The sequence below is a fragment of the Cololabis saira genome, chromosome 19 (genome assembly GCF_033807715.1).
Source record: "Cololabis saira isolate AMF1-May2022 chromosome 19, fColSai1.1, whole genome shotgun sequence".
NCBI classification, from domain to species: Eukaryota; Metazoa; Chordata; class Actinopteri; order Beloniformes; family Belonidae; genus Cololabis; species Cololabis saira.
The window spans coordinates 21,950,910-21,976,223 of NC_084605.1; the positions used below are offsets into that span (position 1 = coordinate 21,950,910).

The 25,314-nt window shown below is 40.9% G+C and overlaps 1 protein-coding gene across 11 annotated transcripts in view; it reads right to left on the reverse strand.

Moving 5' to 3' along the window:
• cacna1g (calcium channel, voltage-dependent, T type, alpha 1G subunit) overlaps positions 1-25,314 on the reverse strand; it is a 367,678-nt gene that overhangs the window by 48,526 nt on the left and 293,838 nt on the right. For 9 of the 11 annotated variants that reach the window (XM_061709003.1, XM_061709001.1, XM_061709004.1 and 6 more), the window contains 4 exons: positions 23,212-23,338; positions 20,732-20,857; positions 20,480-20,569; positions 20,100-20,313 (listed from right to left, as the gene is read on the reverse strand). In XM_061709003.1, the coding sequence (XP_061564987.1) occupies positions 20,100-20,313; positions 20,480-20,569; positions 20,732-20,857; positions 23,212-23,338 (557 nt within the window). The remainder of the gene's footprint in view (positions 1-20,099; positions 20,314-20,479; positions 20,570-20,731; positions 20,858-23,211; positions 23,339-25,314) is intronic. The other 2 variants (XM_061709005.1, XM_061708997.1) reach the window with 1 other exon arrangement.

Sequence of the window (25,314 nt, forward strand, 5' to 3'; positions counted from 1 at the left end):
GCTTCAGATCTCAAGAAAATCATTTCATAAAGACGTAGGGGGAAATCCAAAATGAACCCAAGTAGAACAAATACTTCCTCTTTGGGGACCTGCAAAATCAAGACAGGTCGCTCATGTTGGGTCCAAACCAAACAGATTTTTGTTGTATTTTATCTTACAGCGACAGCTAATGTCCACCAGCTCAGCTTCCCCTGAGCCCCAGCTGTGGCGTTTCCTACTAATGTGTTGAGCGCTTCACGTAACAACCTTGGCCAGCCTTTCTAATTCTTTTGCTAATTTGATACTAAAGGATCATGTAAGCAGAGACGCTCTTGGACCCGTCTGTTTGAATCATCACTTCAGCCTGGTTTTATGGACTGAACCACAGAAAAGAGAACTATCATGAATTAATTTGAAAATGTTTAAATATACCTAATTTAAACCCCAAGATGTATTGCCAATCAGTTTGAAAGGCTTTATGATTAATTAAGATTAACAATACCAAAAAATAAATAAATACATCCATCCATCCATTATCCGCTTTATCCCTTGCGGGGTCACGGGGGTCTGCTGGAGCCTATCCCAGCTCATTTTAGGTGAGAGGCAGGGGTTACACCCTGGACAGGTCACCAGTCCATCACAGGGCCACATATAGACACACAAACCATGCTCACAATCACACTCACACCTACGGGCAATTTTAGAATCATCAATTAACCTAATATGCATGTTTTTGGACTGTGGGAGGAAGCCGGAGTACCCGGAGAAAACCCACGCAAGCACGGGGAGAACATGCAAACTCCACACAGAAAGGCCCCTGCCGGGCCTGGGAGTCGAACCGGGGACCTTCTTGCTGTGAGGCAACAGTGCTAACCACTAAGCCACCGTGCTGCCTAAATAAATACAATTGAAATATTTAGTCCAAACTCATAAACACTATTAACTGGTAGCAATTCCTTCAAGTTCCATGATGCTGTTAAAATTATTAATATATGATGTTGGCATTTAAAGGGGATCTGAAAAGAGTTATCTTCATAATGCCAATCAACCTATGCATGGGACAACGTTAGTGATCTTAAAAGTGGAATTTATGGGTAAGAGAACTAAAGCTTAATGATGACAGGAGTTTATGATTTTCATAAAACTACAGTACAAACATCTATTAAAGGCAGGGTAAGCAATATCAGGATGTTGTCACATCAAAACACAGAGCGCTAGCTCCTCCCTCCAGTACTTCCTGAGAAACATGCCCCATCAGGAACACAAACCCTCCCTCCTGGAGCAATGTTTATTATGGTTTGGAGGGAATGCAACCCCCCAATTTGTTTGTTTCCAGTGTCCAGAGCCAGGGCTGCGTATGAAGGACTGACGAGACGGGCAGTTACCGGACAGCGAGGACATCTTCATTGATTGTGACAAAAAGTCTTCAAAACCACACGGAATTGCTTACCCTACTTTTAAGGCCAGCGGTCACACGCTGTCAGCTTGCATTGTTCATTGTGGCTAAATGAATGTAGTGCATTCAGTTTTGTGCAACACAATAATGATGGTAACATAATAATCAGAAATGATGCTGATCGTTTCCAGATGGCTCTGGAACTGGCCCTCTCCAAGCTGGAGCTCAACATGAATGGGTAGTAGCCACATCCTGTGGATGCTCAGGTTTAGATTTACTGATTGACTCAAATGTACCTCTAACAAGGAGATCTGAAACCCCTTTTGAAAAGTGTTGAAAGGTCTGCCAAGGAAGAAGAAACAAGAACAGAGAAAACATTCCCTGTCCAAGAACAACTCCAAATGCCATTCCTCCTTTTGCCCTCTTATTCACTCACCTCCCCTCCGAGAACACCTTCTCTTGTTCTCACCACCAGCTTTAGGGGGGGTGGTGTTTGGAGCCTGGGTTTTGGCCTGGCAGTTGCTTTTGGACATGGCCACACTCAAAAATATAATGCATACATTTCCAAGGCGGTCTTTTTTTTGGGAAATACAGACACAGTAAGGGTCCTTGGTTGTGGGACCGATGAGTAAGCACACCACATCACAGCACTATGAGTTTACTGTGATCAAGTTGGCTTGCACTGGATGTGTAGAATATGAGTCTGGAACACAGGCAGCTAAAAGTTGTCCGGGATGTGGTGATCGCGTGAGGGTGTCTGGAGTAGGTTGTGAGGTGGAACAGATGTTCTGCTGGCTACTGTGGTGAAAAGGAGGCCTGACAATGAATCTCAGAGCAGTTTGAGATGCTGCTGAGACGTTGATTCATTGGCTTGATGGCTGCTGCTTTGCTGGATCTCCTCTGATCGTGTCTGAAAGCACCTCTAGGTGCGACAGTCCCCGCTCAGACATTTACGGCTTATTGGAGGATGTGGAGAGAGAGGATGGATGAAATGCAGAGACTGAATGAAGACTTTAAGTTTTGAATTTGGATGACAAAACAAAATGCCTGTGAAAGAAGGGCATGGGACATAAAAGCAGCAACTGTGCATTTTAAAGCTTTGAGATGCGAGTGGGGAAAGATCATCATTTGAAATTTCCAGGGCGTTACTATGGCTGGATGTGACAGGTGCTTTTATGCTGCTGTCCTTCGTGGCTCAGATATAAACCTTAACACTCAGTGTCTGCCAGGCTAAATGTGTCGACCTTCATTGTTATGGGGTATCCAAATTCTGAGATCCAGCAAACACTGAGTCAAAAAAAGAAAACCTAAATTAAAACAAATAATAACAAAATAAACATTTACTGAAAAAAAAACAACCAAAAGCAAAATCATTGAACTGAAATTCCTGCATGCTCTGCTGTCTCACTTAAATATCACAGGTAAGGGGAAGGAAATGGGATTAAAGTCAAAGTGGGAATTGGCAAAGGGGAACAGCAGAGCAAATTGAGGATACAAGGGAAAAAAAAAGAGGCAAAGAAACATGACATCATTCAAAATGACAAGGCATGACAAACACGCACTCTCATTAGCAACGGCTAACACACACAAACGCACATTATGCTGGTTCACACATGGTAGACTGACACACCTTTCTGAGTCATACTTGAGCTGGATGGACCAATTGAAATGGGTGAAGGCAAGTGATTGCACAGAGTGAGTAGAAGCCGGAGCAACAGTGATAAATAGTGAAAACGAGATAAAGACTGATGGTAAGCGTTTTAACAGCATGGCAACAGGGTTTTCTTGTTCCTCCCTTAAAGTGAATGCACATTTATATCAACGGTTTCTGTCCGATAAGACACAGCAAGAAGACGATGAGAGGATGAAGAGCTTTGTCCTTTGTTTTTGTGTTTAGACTACAAAACTAATAAAGTTATTCACCGGAGAGCTGTAAACCACACTTAGTGTAGCTGTAATAAAGCCTATCTGTTGATTTACTATGTGAAATGTGATCCCACTACATGAGCATTAAAAATGGAAACAGGAGACGACGAGATTTCGAACATATTAAAACTCTTTGTAACAATAGTTTTGACAGTTGGTCCATAGACGACACACTTAACGGCTTTCTTAAGACACAGGGCAACCCAATCAATGTCAGTTGATGTTTCTGCTTCTCCGTCACACAGACCACGTATGTAAACCGTAGCGGGGAACCCTCGGCCGTGGAATAACGTGCACCTGTCCTGAAATGTGGCGGGTTAATAAGGACCGCAGCAAATGTGATTAATGTGCTATGTATTTCCTTCTCCATATTGCCCTCTACTGCTACTACCTCATCGTTTTCAAGCTCGGTAGAAGGCTGGAGGGGCTGCAATGTCAGTAAAAATAACTGTACTCCAGCATTTCTTAGCTCCATCTCTTTGATATGATGCTTTATTTGCTCTACTTCCATGTGTGAGCTACAAAAAGAAAGGAAATAAAGGAAGATCAGCACTTCAAGCTACAACTCTGCAGAAACATACCCACACTGTCTCCTAGTATGGACAACTATCGACGTCAACCACAACGCAGGACTCATACATATTTTACCAATTTACAGTGCATCTGGAAAGTGTTCACAGCGCTTCACTTTTACCACATTTTGTTATGTTACAGCCTTATTCCAAGATTGATTAAATTAATTTTTCTCCTCAAAATTCTACACACAACACCCCATATTGACAATGTGTTTTTTTCGAAAGTTTTGCAATTTATTAAAAATAAAAAAACTAAGAAATCACATGCACATAAGTATTCACAGCCTTTGCCATAAAGCTCAAAATTGAGCTAAGGCGCTATGGAGCCAAATCAAGGCCAAAAGTTTTGCTAATTTGAAAATAAAATTTGAACCTGAAAATTCTTTTTTACAGTTTCAATTTTATTTTTTTCAGTATCAGATCTTTTTTTCAGTTTCAAATCTTTTTATTTCAGTTTCAAATCTTTTTTTCAGTTTCAAATCTTTTTTTTTCAGTTTCACGTCTTTTTTTTCAGTTTCACTTCTTTTTTTTTCAGTTTCAAATTTTTTTTTCAGGTTCAGACTTTTGGCCCGGATCTGGCGTGGGGGGCGTGGCATCAACTGAGAGGGGCGTGGCATCATGAGTGACAGCAGAACAGAGAAGGCGGGGGACGTTCCTCAGTCATGTTGCCTTCAGGAAACGTAGGTTGCAGAAGTTATCAGTAGAAGTATGAATCAACACTGTATATACACCATATTCACGTGATTGGCAGTGGAAAAAACTGATATTAGTGACACATTTCTGTTTAAAAAGCTGTTTTAGACCGTACTTGGCACCAATCGCAGTATAAAAGCAATAAACTATGCCAGACTGTACAGTTCAACTGCCACACTTTAAAGTTTGACATTTCCCACTTCCACATGCTGCATTAAACCGTACTTGGTACTGTTCTGCTGTCACTCATGATGCCACGCCCCTCTCAGTTGATGCCACGCCCCCCACGCCAGATCCGGGCCAAAAGTCTGAACCTGAAAAAAAAATTTGAAACTGAAAAAAAAGAAGTGAAACTGAAAAAAAAGACGTGAAACTGAAAAAAAAAAGATTTGAAACTGAACAAAAAGATTTGAAACTGAAATAAAAAGATTTGAAACTGAAAAAAAAAAGATCTGATACTGAAAAAAATAAAATTGAAACTGTAAAAAAGATTTTTCAGGTTCAAATTTTATTTTCAAATTAGCAAAACTTTTGGCCTTGATTTGGCTCCATAGCGCAGGGCGCTCTTGACCTCAGACTGGGGCGACGGTTCATCTTTCAGCAGGACAACGACCCTAAGCAAACAGCCAAGATTTCAAAGTCTTCAGAACAAATCTGTGAATGTCCTTGAGTGGCCCAGCCAGAGCCCAGACTTGAATCCAATTGAACATCTCTGGGGAGATGTGAAAATTGCTGTGCACCGATGCTTCCCATCCAACCTGATGGACCTTGAGAGGTGCTGCAATAAGGAATGGGCAAAACTGCCCAAAGATAGGTGTGCCAAGCTTGTGGCATTATATTCAAAAAGACTTGAGGCTGTAATTTCTGCCAAAGGTGCATCAACAAAGTATTGAGCAAAAGCTGTGGACACTTATGTACATATGATTTCTTTGTTTTTTATTTTTAATAAATTTGCAAAAATAAAAAAAAAAAAAATTTTTTCACGGTGTCATTATGGGGTGTTGTGTGTAGAATTTTGAGGGAAAAAAATGAATTTAATCAAATTAAGAATAAGACTGTAACACAGCAAAATGTGGAAAAAGTGAAGCGCTGTGAATACTTTCCGGATGCACTGTAATTGCTATGTAGAAACAGAAATCCCTCCTGAGACCAGGATTACAGTAATAGTAGTCATGGATGTGAAATCAAACAATTGAGACCAAAACTGTTTTTTGAACCAGACTGCAAATATGTTTATTTCTGCTGGAAAGTTGGACATTTTAAACACAGGAGTCAATGGAGGTTGCAGCAGCCAGTGGAGGAACTGCAACAAATCTTAGTTCTGCATGAGACTCAACCAGGACATTTACCTTCTCAATCCTCTAGTGGTTGATGCTACATTGCACATCATTAATGCCTCACATATGTTTTTCAAGGACCAACACGCCAAACAAACACAGGTCACAGGTATATCCCAGGCATTTAAGGGACATGCCCCAGTCTGGTGAGTGCAGGTCGACCGCAGCTTTTGGAGCATTACGGAATTGGATTGCTTGCTAATGCTACCTGCTCGGCTAAATTTGTGACATTACATGTTTACCCAAATGCTTTTCAATTCAAGTCAATTCAATTTTATTTATATAGTGTCTATTACAACAGAAGTTGTCTCTAGGCACTTTCCAGAGACCCAGAACATGACCCCGGAGCAATTATTACATAAACATAACATAATGTTTAAAAACCATACGAGAATCAGGCAGTAATCTACAGTACTTGTTTAAAGGCATATTTCCTGCCTTATCATGTCCTTTCTGGAATTATACATATAAAGAAAAAGACCCAGTAGGAATAAAAAGAAAAAGCTTTTTGACTTCCAAAGTAAAACTACGTCATGAGTGGTTCAGTTCCCTTATAAAACCCTATTCTGGTTCCTGCGTCTTGGCCTCATGATTAAATAGCAGTATGATGTCACAGATTGAAGTCACTTGAGCAATACTTTAAGTGTCACAGTCCAGACACAGTGTTTGATTAGCTTGTTGAGATAAAATTATGCTCCCTTTCAAAGACTCTAAATACTGGATTTAGTAGAAGTTGTTTATTGCATCAAGAGATATTATTTTGGAGGATGTCATATATATATATATATATATATATATATATATATATATATATATATACATATATATATATATATATATACATATATATATATATATATATACATATATATATATATATATATACAGTATATAATGTAACAAAATTAATTGCTGATTATGATGATATATTTTAGGAACAAAGCATATGTCTTTATCTTTATCACCACACATTACAACCCCCACAAAAGTGGAATGAATCATGTAAGTTGAAGTCATGAAAACAGGCCGTGACTGCGACGTTCGAGAAAGATGTAGCCTGATTCAATCACACGTTCCGCTCAGCTGCTTTACTCTGGCATTTGTTATAACAATAAGTGTTTTTTTGTTTGTTTTTCATATGAGGCGACATGTAAAGGTTAAGACAAGGCTTTTGATTTAAAGCGTCTGCACAAAGAACTTCACTGCCAAGTTGAAGAAAGGAAAAAAAAGAAAATCAAAGTGCATGTCACATCTCTTTCATCAGTACATTCAGTGCGGCAGGGCAGCCCTGCAACACGAGCCCATCTGCACTGTGCCGCTCGCTTTTTGACATTTCTGTATCTGAAATATTCATAGAGAAACTTTCCAACATGAAACATTCATAGCGGGTGTAGTTGGAGCATTTTTTTTATACTCCTTCCACACATTACTTGGAGTTTTTGGTTTTCAGTCCAGCTTTGTAATGAAATTCTGTCACAACATTATGGATTTTCTAACTGTTTTCGGTGTAAATTAAATGTATTTTCTTATCATGTTACTTTTGACATGAATTATTGGGTAAATTAACTTAATTTCTTCCTTGTCCTTCTGTTATGCAGCATGAGGACTGAGCACCATGAGGACAACTTCTGTCCAGTTGTGGGCGGGAGGTGGGCCATGCAACATCAAAACAACTTGACCTGCAACCACCAGCAGCTCCGCGAGCTGTTGCTCCAACACAGCAACAAGGTTGGTGCCAACACCCCGAAGTTATGAAAGATTCATCACATCTAGCACTTCACTAAACTCTTGTTAGCTACACCTTGTGCCATCAAACTTTTACGCGACTAAGCTGCTGATCTCACAGGCTTGTTGCCAAGAACTGCTACCCTCTCTCCCACCTCTAAATCCCCCCCTCGCTCTCTCTCAAGACTTCCTCGCCACCTTATCGCTGCCACTCACCCTCCTCTATTATTCACCCTCCCCCAGAAGAACTTGAGTTATTAATTACGTTCCTACAAAAGAGGAGAAGAAGGAGAGGAAGAGGAGGAATGATAAAAATTAGGGCTAATATGAAACTTCAGTTATATTCATCTCTGTTAGCTCTGACCCAGATACAGATTGGCACCGCCTGGCTTGTGTGCGTCTTTATGAGTGCGCGCCGAGCTAATAGATGAAGAAAAGCTATTCATGGAACGTCAAGCTGCTTTGCATATACCCACACTTGCGATTTTGGATGGCTCTGTGTGCTTCTGGTGCTGGGGGAACCAACATGTGAGGGGATGATCCTATTATCCTTGTCTTGTTGTTGACTGCTGGCCATGTTCTGACAGCAAAGATTAAAACCACAACATAGTTAGTGACTTTCAAGCTGATGAGGATTTATGAATCTACATGAAGAGTAGAAGAATTATTATTGTCCAGATCAGCTGCTGACTCAATTATCTGTTGAACTGTAAGCCTGTCCTTTTTTTTTTTTTTTTTTTTTTTTTTTTTCAAATGTCGACTCTTATATCTATGAAAAAGAACTTTAAACCATGTTTGAGATTTCACTGAATCATAAAGTGTCTGAACTGGGATTTAGAGGCTTTATATGACATTATATTACAGTTTAGCCAAAGATTTACATATATTTTGGTCTTGAAAAAGGTTCACATGGTTGATGAGCCTTACAGAGGAACTGACTTGGGTTAGGGTAATGATAATGAGTAAATCAAATTGTGTTTATTATTCATTGTTGATCAAATTGCTAGATTTGATATTTGCATAAAGACAAAAAAAGAAAAAAAAATCAACACATGAATTACAGTTTCTGTAGAGACCAAGCAGCAACATCTAGATTGTTTAACTGACTTGGTCCCGGTGCAGTTCCTCCACTGACCACTATAGACTGACTGTATCTCCACGGGCAATTTAATGCAGCAGCACTTAAATACATTTATAGCCCGGTCACCTTTTGGGCTCCCTGATCAGAGAAAGCCGTCCTCATTAATGCACAATTTGCTGTTGCAGTGTAACTGCTGCTGCAGGCTGAGCCGAGGCTAGGCTAGCGACGGATAGCTGTCGTAGCTCTGGTGGAGCTTGGCCAAAGCTCCAGCTGTTCTCATTTTGATTTAGGCAGTCGGAGTTCGAGATTTCATTTCTGTAGCAACATCTGAAACGAAGAGAGAATCAAATGTGGAGTAATGTTTGTTAGCATCGTCGGTCAACATCAGCTAAACGCAGCTAAAATAGGTAGCTTGTGGAGTTCAGTTGTGATCTGTCTGCTCAATAGCCCATGTGCCCATTTTATTTTTGGATTAACCAATGCTATTGGCTTGGACACATAATTTGTGGTGTCACTGTTAGTTTCACCACACTATGAAAATATTTGTTTAATGTACAGCTTAATGAGTGAGGATTAAGGTTCAGATGTGGTCTGTGGCTGTTTGCTATTATCTTGGTAGCACAGAAAAGAACACTGACTAAGTTGAACTCAGTCAGTGAGAGCAGAAATCCCCAGTGTACCCTGCGCTTGAGGAAGAAACCATACAGAAGATGCAGTCTAATCATTTTTCCGAGTTTCACCGACAATCAGTTCCTAATGGGTTTCCAAAGCTGCACTGACCACGGTGGAGGAAAAGGCTCAAATAATATGTACATATGTCATAATATGGTTTCATCTTGATGTACTCGGTGGGCTATATATATTTTCCCCCACAAGTTATTGTGGGATCATCTGTGGAATTCAGTCTCCTTGATCAATGTCCTGGTGGTCTTTCTGGAAATACTGTGATTCCACAACCAAATAGACACAAAGTCCCACTGTACGTGGTACTTGAAAGCTGTGCTATCAGGTTGCAAGTACCATTCTCGCGCACCATCCTGTGGTCCAAACATAGCCTTCCTTAAGGCTTCAACAGGACATATCACAAACCAGCGGGTGATATCACAGGGTATTCATCCACATCTCCTGTGCATGGGAAGCTTAAATTTAACAGCCTCAGATGAATAAAAACTCATGACTTTTTGAACTGTCAAGTTTTCTTGGACAAAAGCAAAGTGAAAATGTTTAAAAACATGGTGCTCCTCATTTTGTACCACATGGTTCAATAGTTGTAACTATGTTGAACTTCAACTTTTTACTGCAAGTCTCAAATATCACTTTGTAGATGTTTTGAATAATTTTTCTTGACAAAATTGCTCTAGTTAGTTGAAGTTTGTGGTCACTGGTCTATGTGGAGCTCTTTTAAGATCCCACCCGAGCATTTCAGTTCGTTTCGTTCTGGACTTTTACTGGGCCACTGTCACAGCTTGATTCCTTTCTTTTTCAGTCTTTCTGTTTTAGATTTCTTGTGTGCTCGGGGATCATTATCGTGGTGCATGACCCAGTTTCAGCCAACTTTCAGCTGTGTGACAGAAGGCCTCACATTTGACTTTGTGAATACTTTGGTATACAGATGAGTTCCAACCCCAAATCATCACATCTCCGCCGCTGTACCTGCCAGTCGCAGTGTTTTCTCATCTGTCTTGTGGTTTGTTCAGATGCAGCATTACAAACTAATTCAAAGCCATCCTGCTGTGCTCTTATTAATTTAACTTTTTTAGAAAGAAGACATTTTCTACTGGCAACGTCTCTCATACCACTACTACTACTACTACATACATACTACTGCCTCTATCAATAACCTTAACATTTAACAAACTAACTTAGGCCTGTAGAATTGAAATCTCACTGAGAATCGCACAGACTGACTATGGTGTGAACCGGTTAGGACCAGTTGGGCTACCAACTCCTGGGAACTTTCTTGAATATTTTTCTCTAATGAAAAATCTTTCTTGCCGTAGAATGATGGTTCAGCAGAATGACACAACCCTTTCCTGAGGTGTCAATGGAATGCTGTGATAGCTCTGGTCAAAATACCACGGAGATGCAGTACATACAAATACTTTCAAACTTCACTGGGAATCTTCACCATATCCAACAGGACATCTGAAACATAAAATACCACATCTTGTCTGTGATTGACAAGATGTGGTATGGTTTTAAGTGGGCGGAGTCAGCCATGTGACTCCACTCCACCCGTCTCTTCTGTTGTTCTCCTTTATTTTCCATTTCCTTCTGAATAGATCTGTCTGACCGTCGTAATTTTGGTGGTAGCCACTGAAATTACATCTGGGTGTTGCCACAGTTGAAACGAGGAGTAGTGGACACTTGGCCTCTGGGGTGCCAGCAACAGTTGTGAATGGCTGCAAGTTCCAAGGATTGCGGCCTAGACAACCAAGCAATGAGTAGCAGAGCCCGGCAGAAGAGGCTTGGTTTGTTAGTGGAATGTGGAAGAGTGCTAAAAGGATCCATGACAAAGGTCACTCGACTGGAGGACACAGGTCTGACAAGAGGTAGAAGTTGACGAGGCAGAGGTAGTCCAGCTCACATCCTCTGATTAGCTCTAGCTAACAGTTTTCAACCAAAGACCAATATAGCTGCTTCAGTCTGCTTTTCTGGGCTTTGTCTCCAGACCCTCGTGTAGAGTTGTCATGGATGATCCATCTAGCTATAGAGACTAAAACCAATTTTCGAACCAGGCTGTAAATTAGGTTGCTTCTGCTGCAAGGTTGGACATTTTAACATGGAGGTCAGTGGGGATTAACGGTAACACAGTAGCGTTTCGTTAACGCTCGAGGGTGGGTACTTCTGACTTGCCTTCGTAACACCATAAAAAAACAAACTTTTACAGAAATATGCTGCTTCCTTTGAAACTCTTCTGCTTCCATTTACAATTTCTTTGGCTAGCTCTAGCTGCGTAGCCACAGTTTTACTGACTGATTGCTTGCGTCAAAAGTTGAAGGCAACTTCCTGCTGTGACTCAGGGAGCCCACAATTCAGATCGGCAACGCTTGACATCACCCCACTCAAAGGTAACACATGGTTTTAACAAGTATGTGTGAATGTACGATAATTCACTTTAGGAGTCTGCCCCTAATGGTCAGTTGAAGAAGTGCAATTTTCTTCACTTCCTAAATTGAATCAGACGAGTGAGATGGATGAAACCCATTGGTTGAGAGGAGAATGAACTGGAGAGCTACATAAATATACAGTATAAATAGAGAGACATAGGAACATTTCCTCAGACAGACTAATTCAGATCCCCTATACAAGAACTTTTGGGATGATTTTCTTTTTAAATTTACATAACATCAGTTAAACTTTGAGTGTCTGTGTAGTCTTATATGTTTGTTTAATCCTGCCACCTCTCTTCCCTACCCCACGTATCCTTTTCTCCATCTCGAGTCAAAATCTTAATTCACCTCCTCCATCATGTCGTCTTCTTTGTTCCTCTCCTCCTTCAACGTTCCACAAACGGATGCGTGAGCACTGTGCAAGCTAAAGATAAGAGTCCAGACGCAAACACAGCATGCATAGCCTGCACACCTACTCACACACGGAAGCCTTATTCTGTGAGCATTGACCACGCAAACACAAATGCACATGTCGTGTGGATGCTGTGTATTTTTTATGTATTTTTCTTAGCAATGTAATTCCTTTGGATGAAATAACCGGAAGCTGTAGTCAGCCGTACCTTGAGGTAAAATGTTGCATAGCATTGAACTAGGAAGATCCCGACGCCTTGCTCAGAAATCTATCAAGACTGAGATGAAGTGGGTTTCATAATGAGATAGCTGCTCCTGCATATTTTACGACCTGTTTCTGTGGCCATCTGCTCCCTGACACACTCGCATATGCACATCAATATAGACATGCATGTGAGAATTTAAACCGATGCAGTGAAATTTATCTTGAAGGAATGTGTGCCTGTTTAATAAGAAGACACAACCATGAGCAACAACCATCTATAAAATTGAGCTACTGAAAAGACTGCCATTATGGAAGATGTCTTTCAGCTGCTCTATCACACTATCTTGAAAAGATTGCTTTGGGAACTAGATGTGCCAGATGGGCAGTCTGCGCCAGAGAGCCGGTCAGAGTGCTTCCACAGCCCTGATGTGACCTTTATGCCAAAAACACCACCGAATGCTGGGAGCAAACATGCTGTGGTCTCGCTTATTAATAACTGGTCTTGCTGTGACCGTTGCACATGGTTTGATGTTAGAAGTCAGCATTTAGAACAAGATATGTTTATGCACTTTGTAAGAGCTTAAATGCAAATTCAGATTGTGATTTTTAGAAAAAAAAATGTATCACCTCTAATGAACTATAAAGGGATTGTTCTCCACCAAAGAAACTATAACAAACCAGGCGAAACCTGAGCATTCACCATAGCAGCTGGAAAACAATTTGGAAACGCCAATAGAGTTCATTGTAGTTTTATTCTTTGGGAATATACTTGCATACTTTTGCAGTGAAGGTGTTCAATTAAAGTGACACAAAAAGTGAATGAAGTGACTCCTGTTTGATAAATCTCTCATTTTGACTGTTATTTGTCTCGATGCCTTGATGTCCACTGTAGGGCCCCGTCCCAATTCTCCCCCTCGCCCTCGTTTTCTTCACTACCCCTAAATTTTGCGCGTTCCCGTGAGAGTAGTGGTGTCCCAATTCCTCTTTTCACCTAGGGGGAGTGGGCATAACGAGGGCAAGGGGCTGAAAATAGCCCCTTCACATCGAGGGATTTCACATGCTGACTTCGCGAGCGAGGGGTTATAAAAATTTCCCAGAATGCTTATCGTCGTCATTTGCGGACTGAATCAAAAAAAAAAGCATGGATGATGTTTGGAGTCTGGGTAATTTACACACTTTACACAATTTACACACTTTCAGATAAAGCTGAAGTGAAGATAGCAGAGCTGTTTTATGGTTCCGCATTAAATCGACGCAGAGCCTACGGCGTATGTTACGCGGCGATGCGCGCCGTACGCCGTACCCTACGCCGTACCCTACGCCGTAGGTTCTGCGTCGATTTAACGCGGACCCATAAGCTCCGGAGCGGGCAGGCAGAAATCTCTAAATTTTCCGAGCAAATTTCTTAACAGGCGTAGCTACAACTGTTAGATTTCATCTATTAAACCAACATCTTCCTAAATGATTTATTTCAGCCAGCGTAATTCTCAACAGAGCTGCAGGTTTCTCTCCCGGGGCTGATGGCGTGGGTCGACCCAGCGACGTCTGTTCTCGGGCTGTGAGCTGCTGTTGCTCCCCGGGGGCGGCGGCTCTTCTCATCTCCAAAAACGTCGAGTCAAATTTCTTAACAGGCGTTATTTGGATAAACTGAGCCCAGGTTGGGGATCTTAACGGTTACTTTTACGCCTGAAAAAATATTAAAACTTAATAAAGTGCCATATTAACAGCGCTACAGCTGAAATTAAAACAGCTTTTGGCTATCTGCTTCCTGATCAGGGTAGGGATGAACACAAGGGGTAGGGGGAGAATTGGGACAGGCACCTGGGGCAAGTGCCCTAGATCTCAAGTGCCCTAAAATCTCCCCCTTCTTTTTTAGGGGGTAGGGAAGAAAAGAAGGGCGAGTGAAGAAAAGAAGGGCGAGTGAAGAAAAGTAGGGGGAGAATTGAGATTGGGCCTAGGTCTGTGAGCTAGTGTCTGTCATGGTTTCTAAGCTTGGGATATGTTTTTACATGATCACTCACTCTCCTGTCATTCCAGATCCTGCCACCCTCATCAGCCAGACAGTCTACTCATTCCCCTCACCTGTGCTTCCCCGCCCATCTCCACACCTGGGTTCCATGGTCATCAGTTCCCCTTATACACTGGCCCACTCCCACATGCCGGCTGCCAGATTGTCTAGTGTTCATGCCTAGCTTTCCAGCGTTCCTGAGTCTGTCTGTTTCTGCCTGCCTGCAACTTTGCGTGATTCCCGGTTTTTGGATTTTTGCCTGCCCCCTTTGGATTTGTCTGCCTGTCTGACCGTTTTTTGACTCCTGCCTACGTTCAACCTGATTAAAGCCCTTTGGACTCTGTTACTCTGGTGTTGTGCTTTTGGGTTCCCTGCCTTTTGAGCCGTGACAGTGTCCTAAAAAGATGCAACAAACAACTGGAATGGGTGTCCAAAATCATTCTGCGATGTCATAGTCTAACTTTTATTTTAGTTTCATCTTGCTGTCCGCTTTCATTTTCTAAATCAAATTGCCTTGAACATGTATTAAACATGTACCGGTGGAACAAACTTCCTGTAGACCTGAGGTCTGCTCCAACTGTCAGCTCCTTTAAATCAGGCCTAAAAACTACTGTTTACTCAAGCGTACTCCTAAATTAAATACTTAACTGCTGCACTCTACTGCCCTTTATTTTAACAACTTGTGCTTTTTATTATTTTACCACCTTTTCTCATAATTTTATTTCATTTACGGTTTTTGTTATTTAAGCGTACTCTTAAATTAAATACTTTCTGAAAACCGTGAATGAGATGTGTACCTGTGGTACTCCACCGCCCTTAGTTTTCAGCACCTTGTGCTTTTTTTATTTAACCACCTTTTCTCTTAATTTTATTTCATTTTATTTGTTATTTAATGTCCAATTATGTCTTGCCGCTTTTAATGTTGATGTAAAGCACTTTGAATTACCTTGTGTTGAATTTTGCTTTATAAATAAACTTGCCTTGCCTAAATAATTTGATTTACAAGGAAGGGAACACCAAAAACAAATGCTGGACCTTCCTACTGTATGTGGTTTCTTTTTTTGTGTTCTCTCAGATGTAAGTCGCTTTGGATAAAAGCTTCTGCCAAATGACAGTAGTAGTAGTAGTATTAATAGGACATGTTGACGATGTAAAGTCAAAAGAAAAAAAAGTTAAAAATCTCTGTGTCCAACTGGCATCTGGACTTCTGTCTGCTCATGAGCTGTAAGCCCTACTTATCAATAAAACCTGCTGGAATTCGACCGATAAGAAAACACTTGAGACAATTATGAATATTTTGAGGAAAACAGCCTCTAAATGATCGACTGAAGGAATGGTGAATGGTGAATGATTCCTGATCATTGTTCGGGAAAAAGAATTACAGGCTTTTGGAGTTATGCTGAGTGCTAAGTCACTGTAGCTCTAATCAAGGACATAAAGATGTGCTTTATTCTTCTCACATGCTCAATGCTTTCGAACTGTACAACAGTGGAATACAAAGAAAGATGGTGTTGAAAGACTTGGTGCTTGTTAACACGTGTTTGTTCTGGTCTTGACCTGGTACAAAACATAAAGGTTTTGGAATGCCACAAGCATATCTTCTAACACAGTCCTGCTACTTTGCATCATCAACACGACATTAAACATAGAACAACTCTGTGGCATAAAGACCTCATCGTTCCACTCCACAGCTGACAGGACAGACTTGGCTAACACCGCTAATATCAACCCCGCAAATATCAAAGGTGAAGCTGAATGCTGAAATGTCATGCAACAGGCTATCAATTTTCTTTCTTTCTTGAACTAATGCTGATTCGCTAGTACAGCTTTTGTGATTTGGCAACAGCTGGAAGTGTCGAACATGGGCTCTGTTATGGTGATGGGATATGGGATCAAAATTCCATATTCCCAAGAACTGGCGATATCCTTTCATCATGAGCAATGCACTGGCTTGAAGCAATGTCACCATGTTCCCTGGTTGCAGAAATTGTGTGCTAGTTCTTATCCTAACCCACGAAAGTAAAAGCAGAAGTAGAATTATTTTTCCTAAGCATCTACTGAAACAAATCTACCCTCACTGCAGTAATTCTTCATAAAAAACTTTTCCCCCCAAACAAACTAAACCAAAGTATTTTTCCATTGTGATGGAGGTGCAGCAGTGCAGCACTGTGGACAGAGGATGGATCGCAGACGAAGTGGAATAGCTGTGGAAGACGAAGCCACGACAGAGAGAACAGGTAACAGCATGTCCAGCGGATTGGCGGCTGATGGGAGAGAGGCAGGGGGCGGGGACGCGGTATGGGGCCGTACCTCCCGTGATCACTGAACTGAGAGCCCTAGCCACCATGGTCGGGTGGTCGGTGGCGGTGGGGTGTTTAAAGGGACACACAAAACATGCTGGAAACTCTGTACCTTTCAATGTGCCGTCAGAGAGGGCCCAACTCACCCCCGGAACCATTAAATCTGGAGGAACGAGACTGTGTTAGTAAGAAACAGAAGACAGCAAGGAAGGAAGGATGGCTGAGAGTTAATAAGAAGAGAGAGGTGAAAAGTAGGAAAGAGGGAAAGAGGGATGGAGTAAGGCCAGAAGGAAGCGATGAAAGGTTAAGCTGGTTTGAGTTCCTATGTTTTGTCTTTCCAGTGATTCTGAGTCCAGTTCTTTGGATTAACAGCTTTTGATCAATAGCCCTCAGGAAGTCACTGATCACCACAAACAGCATAGTCCAATGTTAGACGATTATAGCCTGGCCAGTCATTCTAATTTTTTCTACGTTTTCAATACAAAGAATTAGATTGCGGGCAACGCCAACAGCTGCAGAAGAGCTATCTTAAGATAGGTATACAACCAATGAGAGAAATAGCCATGTGAGTGATGTAGGCAGAACACCGTCCAGGTATGTAGGTAAGCAGAATTGTTGGTGAATGATTGTTGTTGCTTTTCCAGTAAAGACTTGTTGATCCAATGTAGGGCTGTTCGATTTTGCCCAAAAATAAAATCTCGATTTTTTTCTCTCAAAATCCGATTTTCGATTACGATTACGATTATTTTGTGAATTGACAAAAGGCAAAGAAATTATTTCAAATATGCTGTTTTTTATTGAACATTTGCCCCACTGGGCTTTAAGTGCAAACTTTGCTCTTATTAAACCAAAAATGAATGCATAAAGTGCAAAACTCGGTAAAATAAACTGAAAAAAAGTTTTAAAAAATATAATAAAATATAAAGTTTTATCTCTGAAAAAAAAAATCAGCAAATCAGCACTTGCAAACATACAGTAAGTTATATTTCCAATTAAATAAAACAAGACATTTTCTAATTAAACTAAACTGGGTCTTTGCATGCTAAATAATAATGCAACCCATGAAGGAGGTAGAGGTGTGTAATGTCAGTCATTACATTTGCTATTCACATTTGCAAGTTTTTTGCAAGGAACACGAGCCGGTCTACCGCATCTGGCTTGATGGATGCCCGGTGGCGTGTTACAACGCCCCCTCCTACACTAAAGAGCCTCTCCCATGGGGCACTTGTCGCAGGTATTGAGAGGTATTTCCATCAATCATTAATATGGTATAAATCATTAATATGTGTGCAGACAACGTATAAAAAAAAAAAAAAAAAAGTGAAAAATCGATTTTACGATTTTCACGTTTTAACATCGTTCTAATTACAGAATCGCGATTACGATTTAAAATCGATTAATCGAACAGCCCTAATCCAATGGGATATTAGCAATTCTGCAGCTGTCTGGGTTGTTTTGGATCGTGGCTCTTTGGTACGAGTCATTCCATAATGTCCGCCCCCAACCCATTGCAATTGGTCGTGTGTTCTGAGCCGGTAGAAATGGATGTGGATCAGGAGAATACTTGAACCATTTCATGAGAAAAACATTTAGCAACGTAAATGGATGACTGGCCAGACTAGTTTACAGCTACCTTTCACACTAACACACAATAAAGGCCAGTTTTCACTGTACTGCATTAAACGCATCTCACTCGCCCTCTGCTGGCCTGGATTAGTATGGATCGGATTGGATTGGTAGTTTTCTTTGTTTTATAAATTCCATTGTGTATTTCTGATAAAGAATAAATGCTTAAACAATTTCCCATAGTTACACAGCCCTAGAAAACAAAAGTTTAAAATATAACCCTAAATTTGGGCAGAAATTTGCCTCTGAAATGATGAAATGTACACATATACGGAACGAAACATTGCGTCTTCCTGCGAAAAAGCCGAAGGTATAATGGAGACATGACGAAAGCCATTTATATCTGAGATCAGCCTTGCTGGTTTGTGTTTTTATCTTGTTAAAAGACCATGTCTCCTGCTCTTTTACTGCTCTGAACGAACCTATACAGGAAAAAAAGATTTGTTGGCAATAAAAGAAGGAAAAAAGAACTAAAAAAAAACTAAAGCCTAATAAAAAGAGCCGAAAATCAGTGAAACAAAAGGTAGCGCAACAAATTCAGGAGATGAAAGAGGAAAGGTTGCAGGGCCTCTTGACAGACACAAAGTGTTGAGACGTTGTTGGTGTGTGATAGATTCTTGGGGAGTTTCTCAATTGATTAGATCTCCTTGGCGATCCCTCCTGTAAAAAGGAAGATCAATTTCCATCTGTATTTCTCAAGAGTTTGACAGAAACACAGCGATTACAAAAAAAAAAAAAAAAAAAGTTCTTATACCGAAGAAAATTAAAGATTTTGGCCTTCAAGAAATCATTGGTGTCCACTGCTCCTTGTGAAATTTATAAGATATTAAATTGGTTTTTGAATAAGGGGATAAAATACTGTAATTACAGGCAACAAATTCAAAAGGAGGCTAATGCCAGCTGATGCTAGGGCTAACATTTTAGGATGTAGGAGGCAGTGGAAAGATTAAAAAAACCAAAACAAGCAGTTTATCACCAACTCCTATACAGCCGCAGGGGAGGTTGGGGAGGCGGGAGGGACGAGCAGGCCATCAGCTCCAACCCCGACAAATCTCATCTGGACTGATGTCACATCTTAGGTACGGGACAAATCTTCCATCCAGGTTTTGGTCTGTCCCTGCCCCTGCGGCTGTACTAAACCACATGCAGAAGAGAGGAAGGGAGGGAGGTCATCTTCGTTTCGATCAGGGCCTTTAAATGATCAACAACTCCCCCTCCCTCTGACTCTGTGTATCCACTACCATGCAAGTCCGGTATGACAGAACCCACTGGACATGCTCCAAGGGGCCACCCCAAGCGCGGCGTCTACGGTAGACCAAGCGGGGTGAGGGAGAAGGGAGAGGGGGAGGGGCTAACTCCAATGGTCAGATGTCATAACTCTGTAAACTCATTGATTATGAAAGCTTTTCCCCAACAATCAGCCAATGAATTTGATCCTGGGGTTGAAGAGAAGCTCCCACAATCTGCAGCATGGTCCTCTGTAGAGCCAGAGCAGATGACCACCAGACCAACATATAAACTAGCCCTAGAGCTTATGAGTAAAAGAGGGGAGGGGACGATCGAAGGAAAGGGAAGGTTCTACCGCAGAGTAGCAACTATAGTCGGTACTAGCTCACTAATGGCGTTGTTCTGTATTCGGCCAAACCAAATTAAAAAGCAAAAGGAAAGAAAAGGCTCAAGCTCAAATCAAGCAGGACTCAGAAAGATGTGGAAAGACTACCGACCAGCAAGCTCCTTCTCCTTACTCCGTCTCTTTTTCTCCATGCGTTTCAATTTCTTCTCCTCCTTGCGCTTGGCCTCCTCGGCCTCCTGGTGGCGCCGACACTTGTGGAAGTTCTCCACCACCACTCCCACGAACATGTTGAGCACGAAGAAGGCAACGATCAAGAGGAAGGAGATGAAGTAGAGCAGCATCCATGGGTTGTAGTTCATTACCGGCTGAAATATCCAAAAGAACAAAGAATTAGGTATCATTCCATATAATTCCTATTCTTGCTTATATATGGTTTAAACTTTTTTCATCTGTAACTCAATCTCTGCATATCTACTAGGCCTTTACTGAGTTATGGTCAACTGACTTCAATGTACAATCATATATATTTACTTGTTGGTCAACTCCTACAGCATCAAGCCCATCGTACATAATATCCACCCATCCGTCTTTTGATGCCAGAACAAAGAGAGACATCAAAGCCTGGAATACAAACACATAAGAGATTGAAACTCACATATGTATATATATATATATATATATATATATATATATATATCATACTAATAATATTGTACATCAGAATTCCACATTACATTGATTTGCTGTAAGTGTAACTATCAGGAATCTTTTCTAACATCTTACCTGTCCAAGGTTGTCAAAGTTGTACTTGTGTCTGACCCATCTATGGTTGTTTTGCAGACAGTCGGACCTATTGGTGACGTTCCTTACATCTTCCCCTTGACAAACAAAGAATTTTCCCTTGAAAAGCTAAGGAGAAAAGTACAACAGAAAAGAGTTGTCTTAAGACTAAACCACACTGCTTGTGATTGGTTTCAGGGTTCGGTACAATACAAGCAATTTCAGAGAAAGAATTGTGGACTGGGAGGATCTTTCAAACCACTGCAAGTCATTCTTGAAAAAACATTTCAAGCTTAAATTCACTAAAGCGACCAAGGGACAATCTGGCTTTCAAATTTGAAGCCGGTGTCTAAAGAGGGAAAGTTGTAGTTCATGAAATGACCACTAGTGGCCTAAAAAATGACCATGGTAAATGGTAAATAGCGCTTTCCAGCTGTACTCCTACAGCCCCAAAGCGCTTTACACTGTAGACATTCACCCACACATTCACACACCGGTTGTCGGCGGAGCTGCCATACGGTGGAGCTGGCCTGACAATCGGGGGATTCAGTGTCTTGCCCAAGGACACTTTGGTGGACACAGGATCTTCAGGTTCATGGCAGAAAGCTCTACCAATTGAGCCACCTTCCCCATCATATTAAGTGAAGCAATGGCTTCATGGCTTGTTGTACTGTTAGCTGCTGCCAGCTACCTCGACCGAGCCACCTGGCCAGACCGTGGCTAACTTCAGCTGGCCAGCCATCGTGCCCATGGTAGCTCTAGCAGAGCTCAGCTGGAGCGCTAGCAGTCCACATTTAACATTTTGTTTCCGTAGTTACATGTGAAACAGGGAAGGACAGATTCAATGCTAACAAACAATCAGAACATAGATTAGTATGAGCAAAGATAAGCTAAAAAAACGAGATATGTCAACTAAGGAACTGTGTGCATGTTTGAAAAACAACCTTCAAACCTATGGGTGATGTCACAGAGGGGATTGTCCAGTCTTCTTTGCACAGTCTAAGCAAGCCACACAAATAGGGTTGCCACCTTTCAGAAATAGAAATAAGGGACGCCCTGATTTCAGCAGCGCAGGAGCCAAAAAAAAAGCCCCAAAACTTCCAAACTGAATAAAAATTTGTTTATTTTATATGAAAAAACTAAATGCTTTGATTTAAAGTTTAAAGTGCTTTAATAGCATTGAACTTGCATGACTGTACAGACAGACAACCATATAGCAGCTGAAATATCCTCCTATGCTACGTATGTCCATATCAGTCCAGATGTAATATAGCCTACAGGTGAAGAATATGGTGTAAAAGTTAATTTATTTCAATAATTCAACTAGAATATGGTGTAAAAGTTAATTTATTTCAATAATTCAACTAGAATATGGTGTAAAAGTTAATTTATTTCAATAATTCAACTAGAATATGGTGTAAAAGTTAATTTATTTCAATAATTCAACTAGAATATGGTGTAAAAGTTAATTTATTTCAATAATTCAACTAGAATATGGTGTAAAAGTTAATTTATTTCAATAATTCAACTAGAATATGGTGTAAAAGTTAATTTATTTCAATAATTCAACTGGAATATGGTGTAAAAGTTAACTTATTTCAATAATTCAACTAGAATATGGTGTAAAAGTTAATTTATTTCAATAATTCAACTAGAATATGGTGTAAAGGTTAATTTATTTCAATAATTCAACTAGAATATGGTGTAAAAGTTAATGAAAATACGGTACAAATCGTGTCCCGTATTAGTTCAATACGGGACGCAACATTTTTTTCTCAAATAAAGGACAATTCCGTATTTTACGGGACGGGTGGCAACCCTACACACAAAGGCACTTTTGCAGTTATTAGCTCAGGGGATGTTGCTCCAGACAGCGTCTGAGATTTACTATTGCTTGGCCACTCTCTGGTTTTCTTCTTAATTATTTCTCCTTAATTAGTACATTTTTTAAAAGTCTCTCTGTGCCATGATATCTACTGTAGCTATGCGAGCCAGCTCCATCATTATTGATTTGTGAATCATCCTTAGCGATATGCAGGTGTTGCAGGAGATGAGAGTCCATTAGAAATGCTAGAAAATGCTAGAAAATACTTCCTAATAGTAATCAAATCTCCCTTTGAAATGTGTTTTAACTGGAATTCTAACATGGGGAGAAAAATAAATCCTTGTACTGCTTTTACAAGCTGATGACAGATAAACAGGAGCAACAACTGCGCTGAGGGGAAAAAGTTGGCCGTTGTAATTTTTTTGTTTTTGAGTCGGAGGCTTTTAAATTGCCATTGAGACAAGAATGCAGTACGCGAGTGTCTTGGTGTATGAGTTATAGTGTACAACTTGAATGGAAAAACACTTTACTGCTCAACATTCGTGATGTATGTCCACCCAAGATGAACCACTTAGAGGTCATCTGTCATCTCAAACTGTTGAAACAGAGTCAGAAGAATCTTTGTTGCGTCGCCAATATTCTTCCCTGCATCTCTCACCTGCACTCCAAGGATGCCAAAGATAATGAAGAAGGCACAGCAGATGACCACGATGTTGCCAATGGGCTTCAGTGAAGACATCAGGGTCTCCACCACCAGCTTCAGCCCGGGCGCTCTGCTGATCACTCTGGAGCAAGACACATGATGTGGTATCAGAGAGGGAAACTTGATAAGGGAGGCTGTACTGGCTCAGGGACAACTAATTAAACCAGTGGGCTGATTACAAAGTTCAGTTACGTGGCTCCCGGCTCTGAGCTGAACTGCAGCAGCAGCAGCCTATCGCTTAGTGAAACTCAAATCACACAATTTTACATAAAGCTTAATGAACAAAAGCTCATCTGCAAAGGCCTTTTAATGAAAAAAACAAAAACAAATCAGATGTGCATATTTGCAGATACTGTATATGATATGATGTGAACGTGAAGAAAAACATACAGCAGCTGAGTGAAGGAAGATTTAAATGAACACTCTTATGGTGTTGCTACCTTTAGCCAACAGAGGGCAGTAGTGGGCTCTGGAGGCTGGAACAGCAAATATGTTCAATAACGTGAAGATTTACAGGAAAATCAGGAGTAGTTGTTTACCCTTACTGCCACTGCTTTATGGAAATATTTGTTTCTGAAAAGTTTCAAAGTGACAGGAAGCGTTACATGGAGGCAGAAATGAAAATGTGGAAAATTGGAGTTTCCTTGAAGTGTTGACTAACAGTACTTCAATTTATTCTTTACAGACTTAAGTGAATAATAGTACTTATCTGATACCTATCTAGTTACTTTTTTCACAAATTCATCCATTCTGTTGGGTGAGGGTAGGACTAAAGACTGGTAAAGACAGTCTTGCCTTTTGGCAAAACTTATCTTTTCTTGCATCCATCCATTATCTATAGCAGGATATACCACCGTAGGTTCATGGGGATCCCATCCCAGCTCTCTTCAGGCAAACACAAGGGTACACCCTGGATAGCTCGCTAATACACCAGGGCCTCACAGAGACAAACACTCACTCCTATGGATGTAGAAATCACCAATCCACCTGATATACATGATTTTGGACTGTTTGAACAAACAGGATCTCCTGGAGAAAACATGCAGAAAGGTCAGTGTTTGGATTCAAACCAGGAACTGTGTAGCAAAGAGGCAACAGTGCAAATCAGCAAGCCATCGTGCTTATCTTATCTCATATAGGTGGGAAAAAAAAAGCCATCCATTCTGGTTCTTCACATGATGATATATTTTCCAGCTATACTCTGAGAAGTACTAAGGAGTGGAATGAAGAAGAAACAAGCCTCTTATTCTGAATCAATACTCTTTGATGATGCGATACATGAAGGACACGCTGCAACAGGCTCTTCCCCATAATGTCTATTTGTGTAAGCCACAAAACAGAGGATGAATATAGAATGGATAGAGGGAGCGAGAAGGAGAGGAAGTTAGCGCTTGTTTCTTCTAATCATGTCTCTGCATAATTACACAGCCATTCATGTTCTTGTTTTTAGTGCTTCATAAAAGGACCTGGAAAGAGTGTGTTGCTATGCTCAAGATCTGAATGGTCTGATGGTCTGAAGAGGAGCACTGATGAGTTGTGGAAAAAGAAAGGGAAAGAATAAATGAGCCGGTTCTTTTCTCATTGCCTGTTTTCTTACTTTGCCATACCATGAAAGTTTGCTATTAAATGCAAAATTCAACAGTAACCCAATAAATTCAGATGTCAAACTCAGTGAACACGTCTTGGCACACGGACAAAAGTATTGAGAAAACCCTACGGTGGTCACCAAATTATCTTGAAATCCATAAAAGCAATAATAATTAAAGCTGCAAGCAGCGATGAACGGGCCCTCGCACCCTTGTGCACGTTCAGGCGTGCTGCAGTGGAAGCGCTTCTATGACTTGCATGTAGATGTCTTCAGGCCTGGACATTTAGCGGATGACACCACCCACAACTCTAAATCAAACCATTCAAAAGTTATGGCAGAAAGTAGGAACTATCAGATATTGACCAATCAGATGAAGGGGCGGGGCTAATTTGCACCAATTATGTTCAAGGACTCAAAACCATGTCCGAGGCCTGAGGCCTGAGGTCTGAGGCGATCAGAACAGAACATTT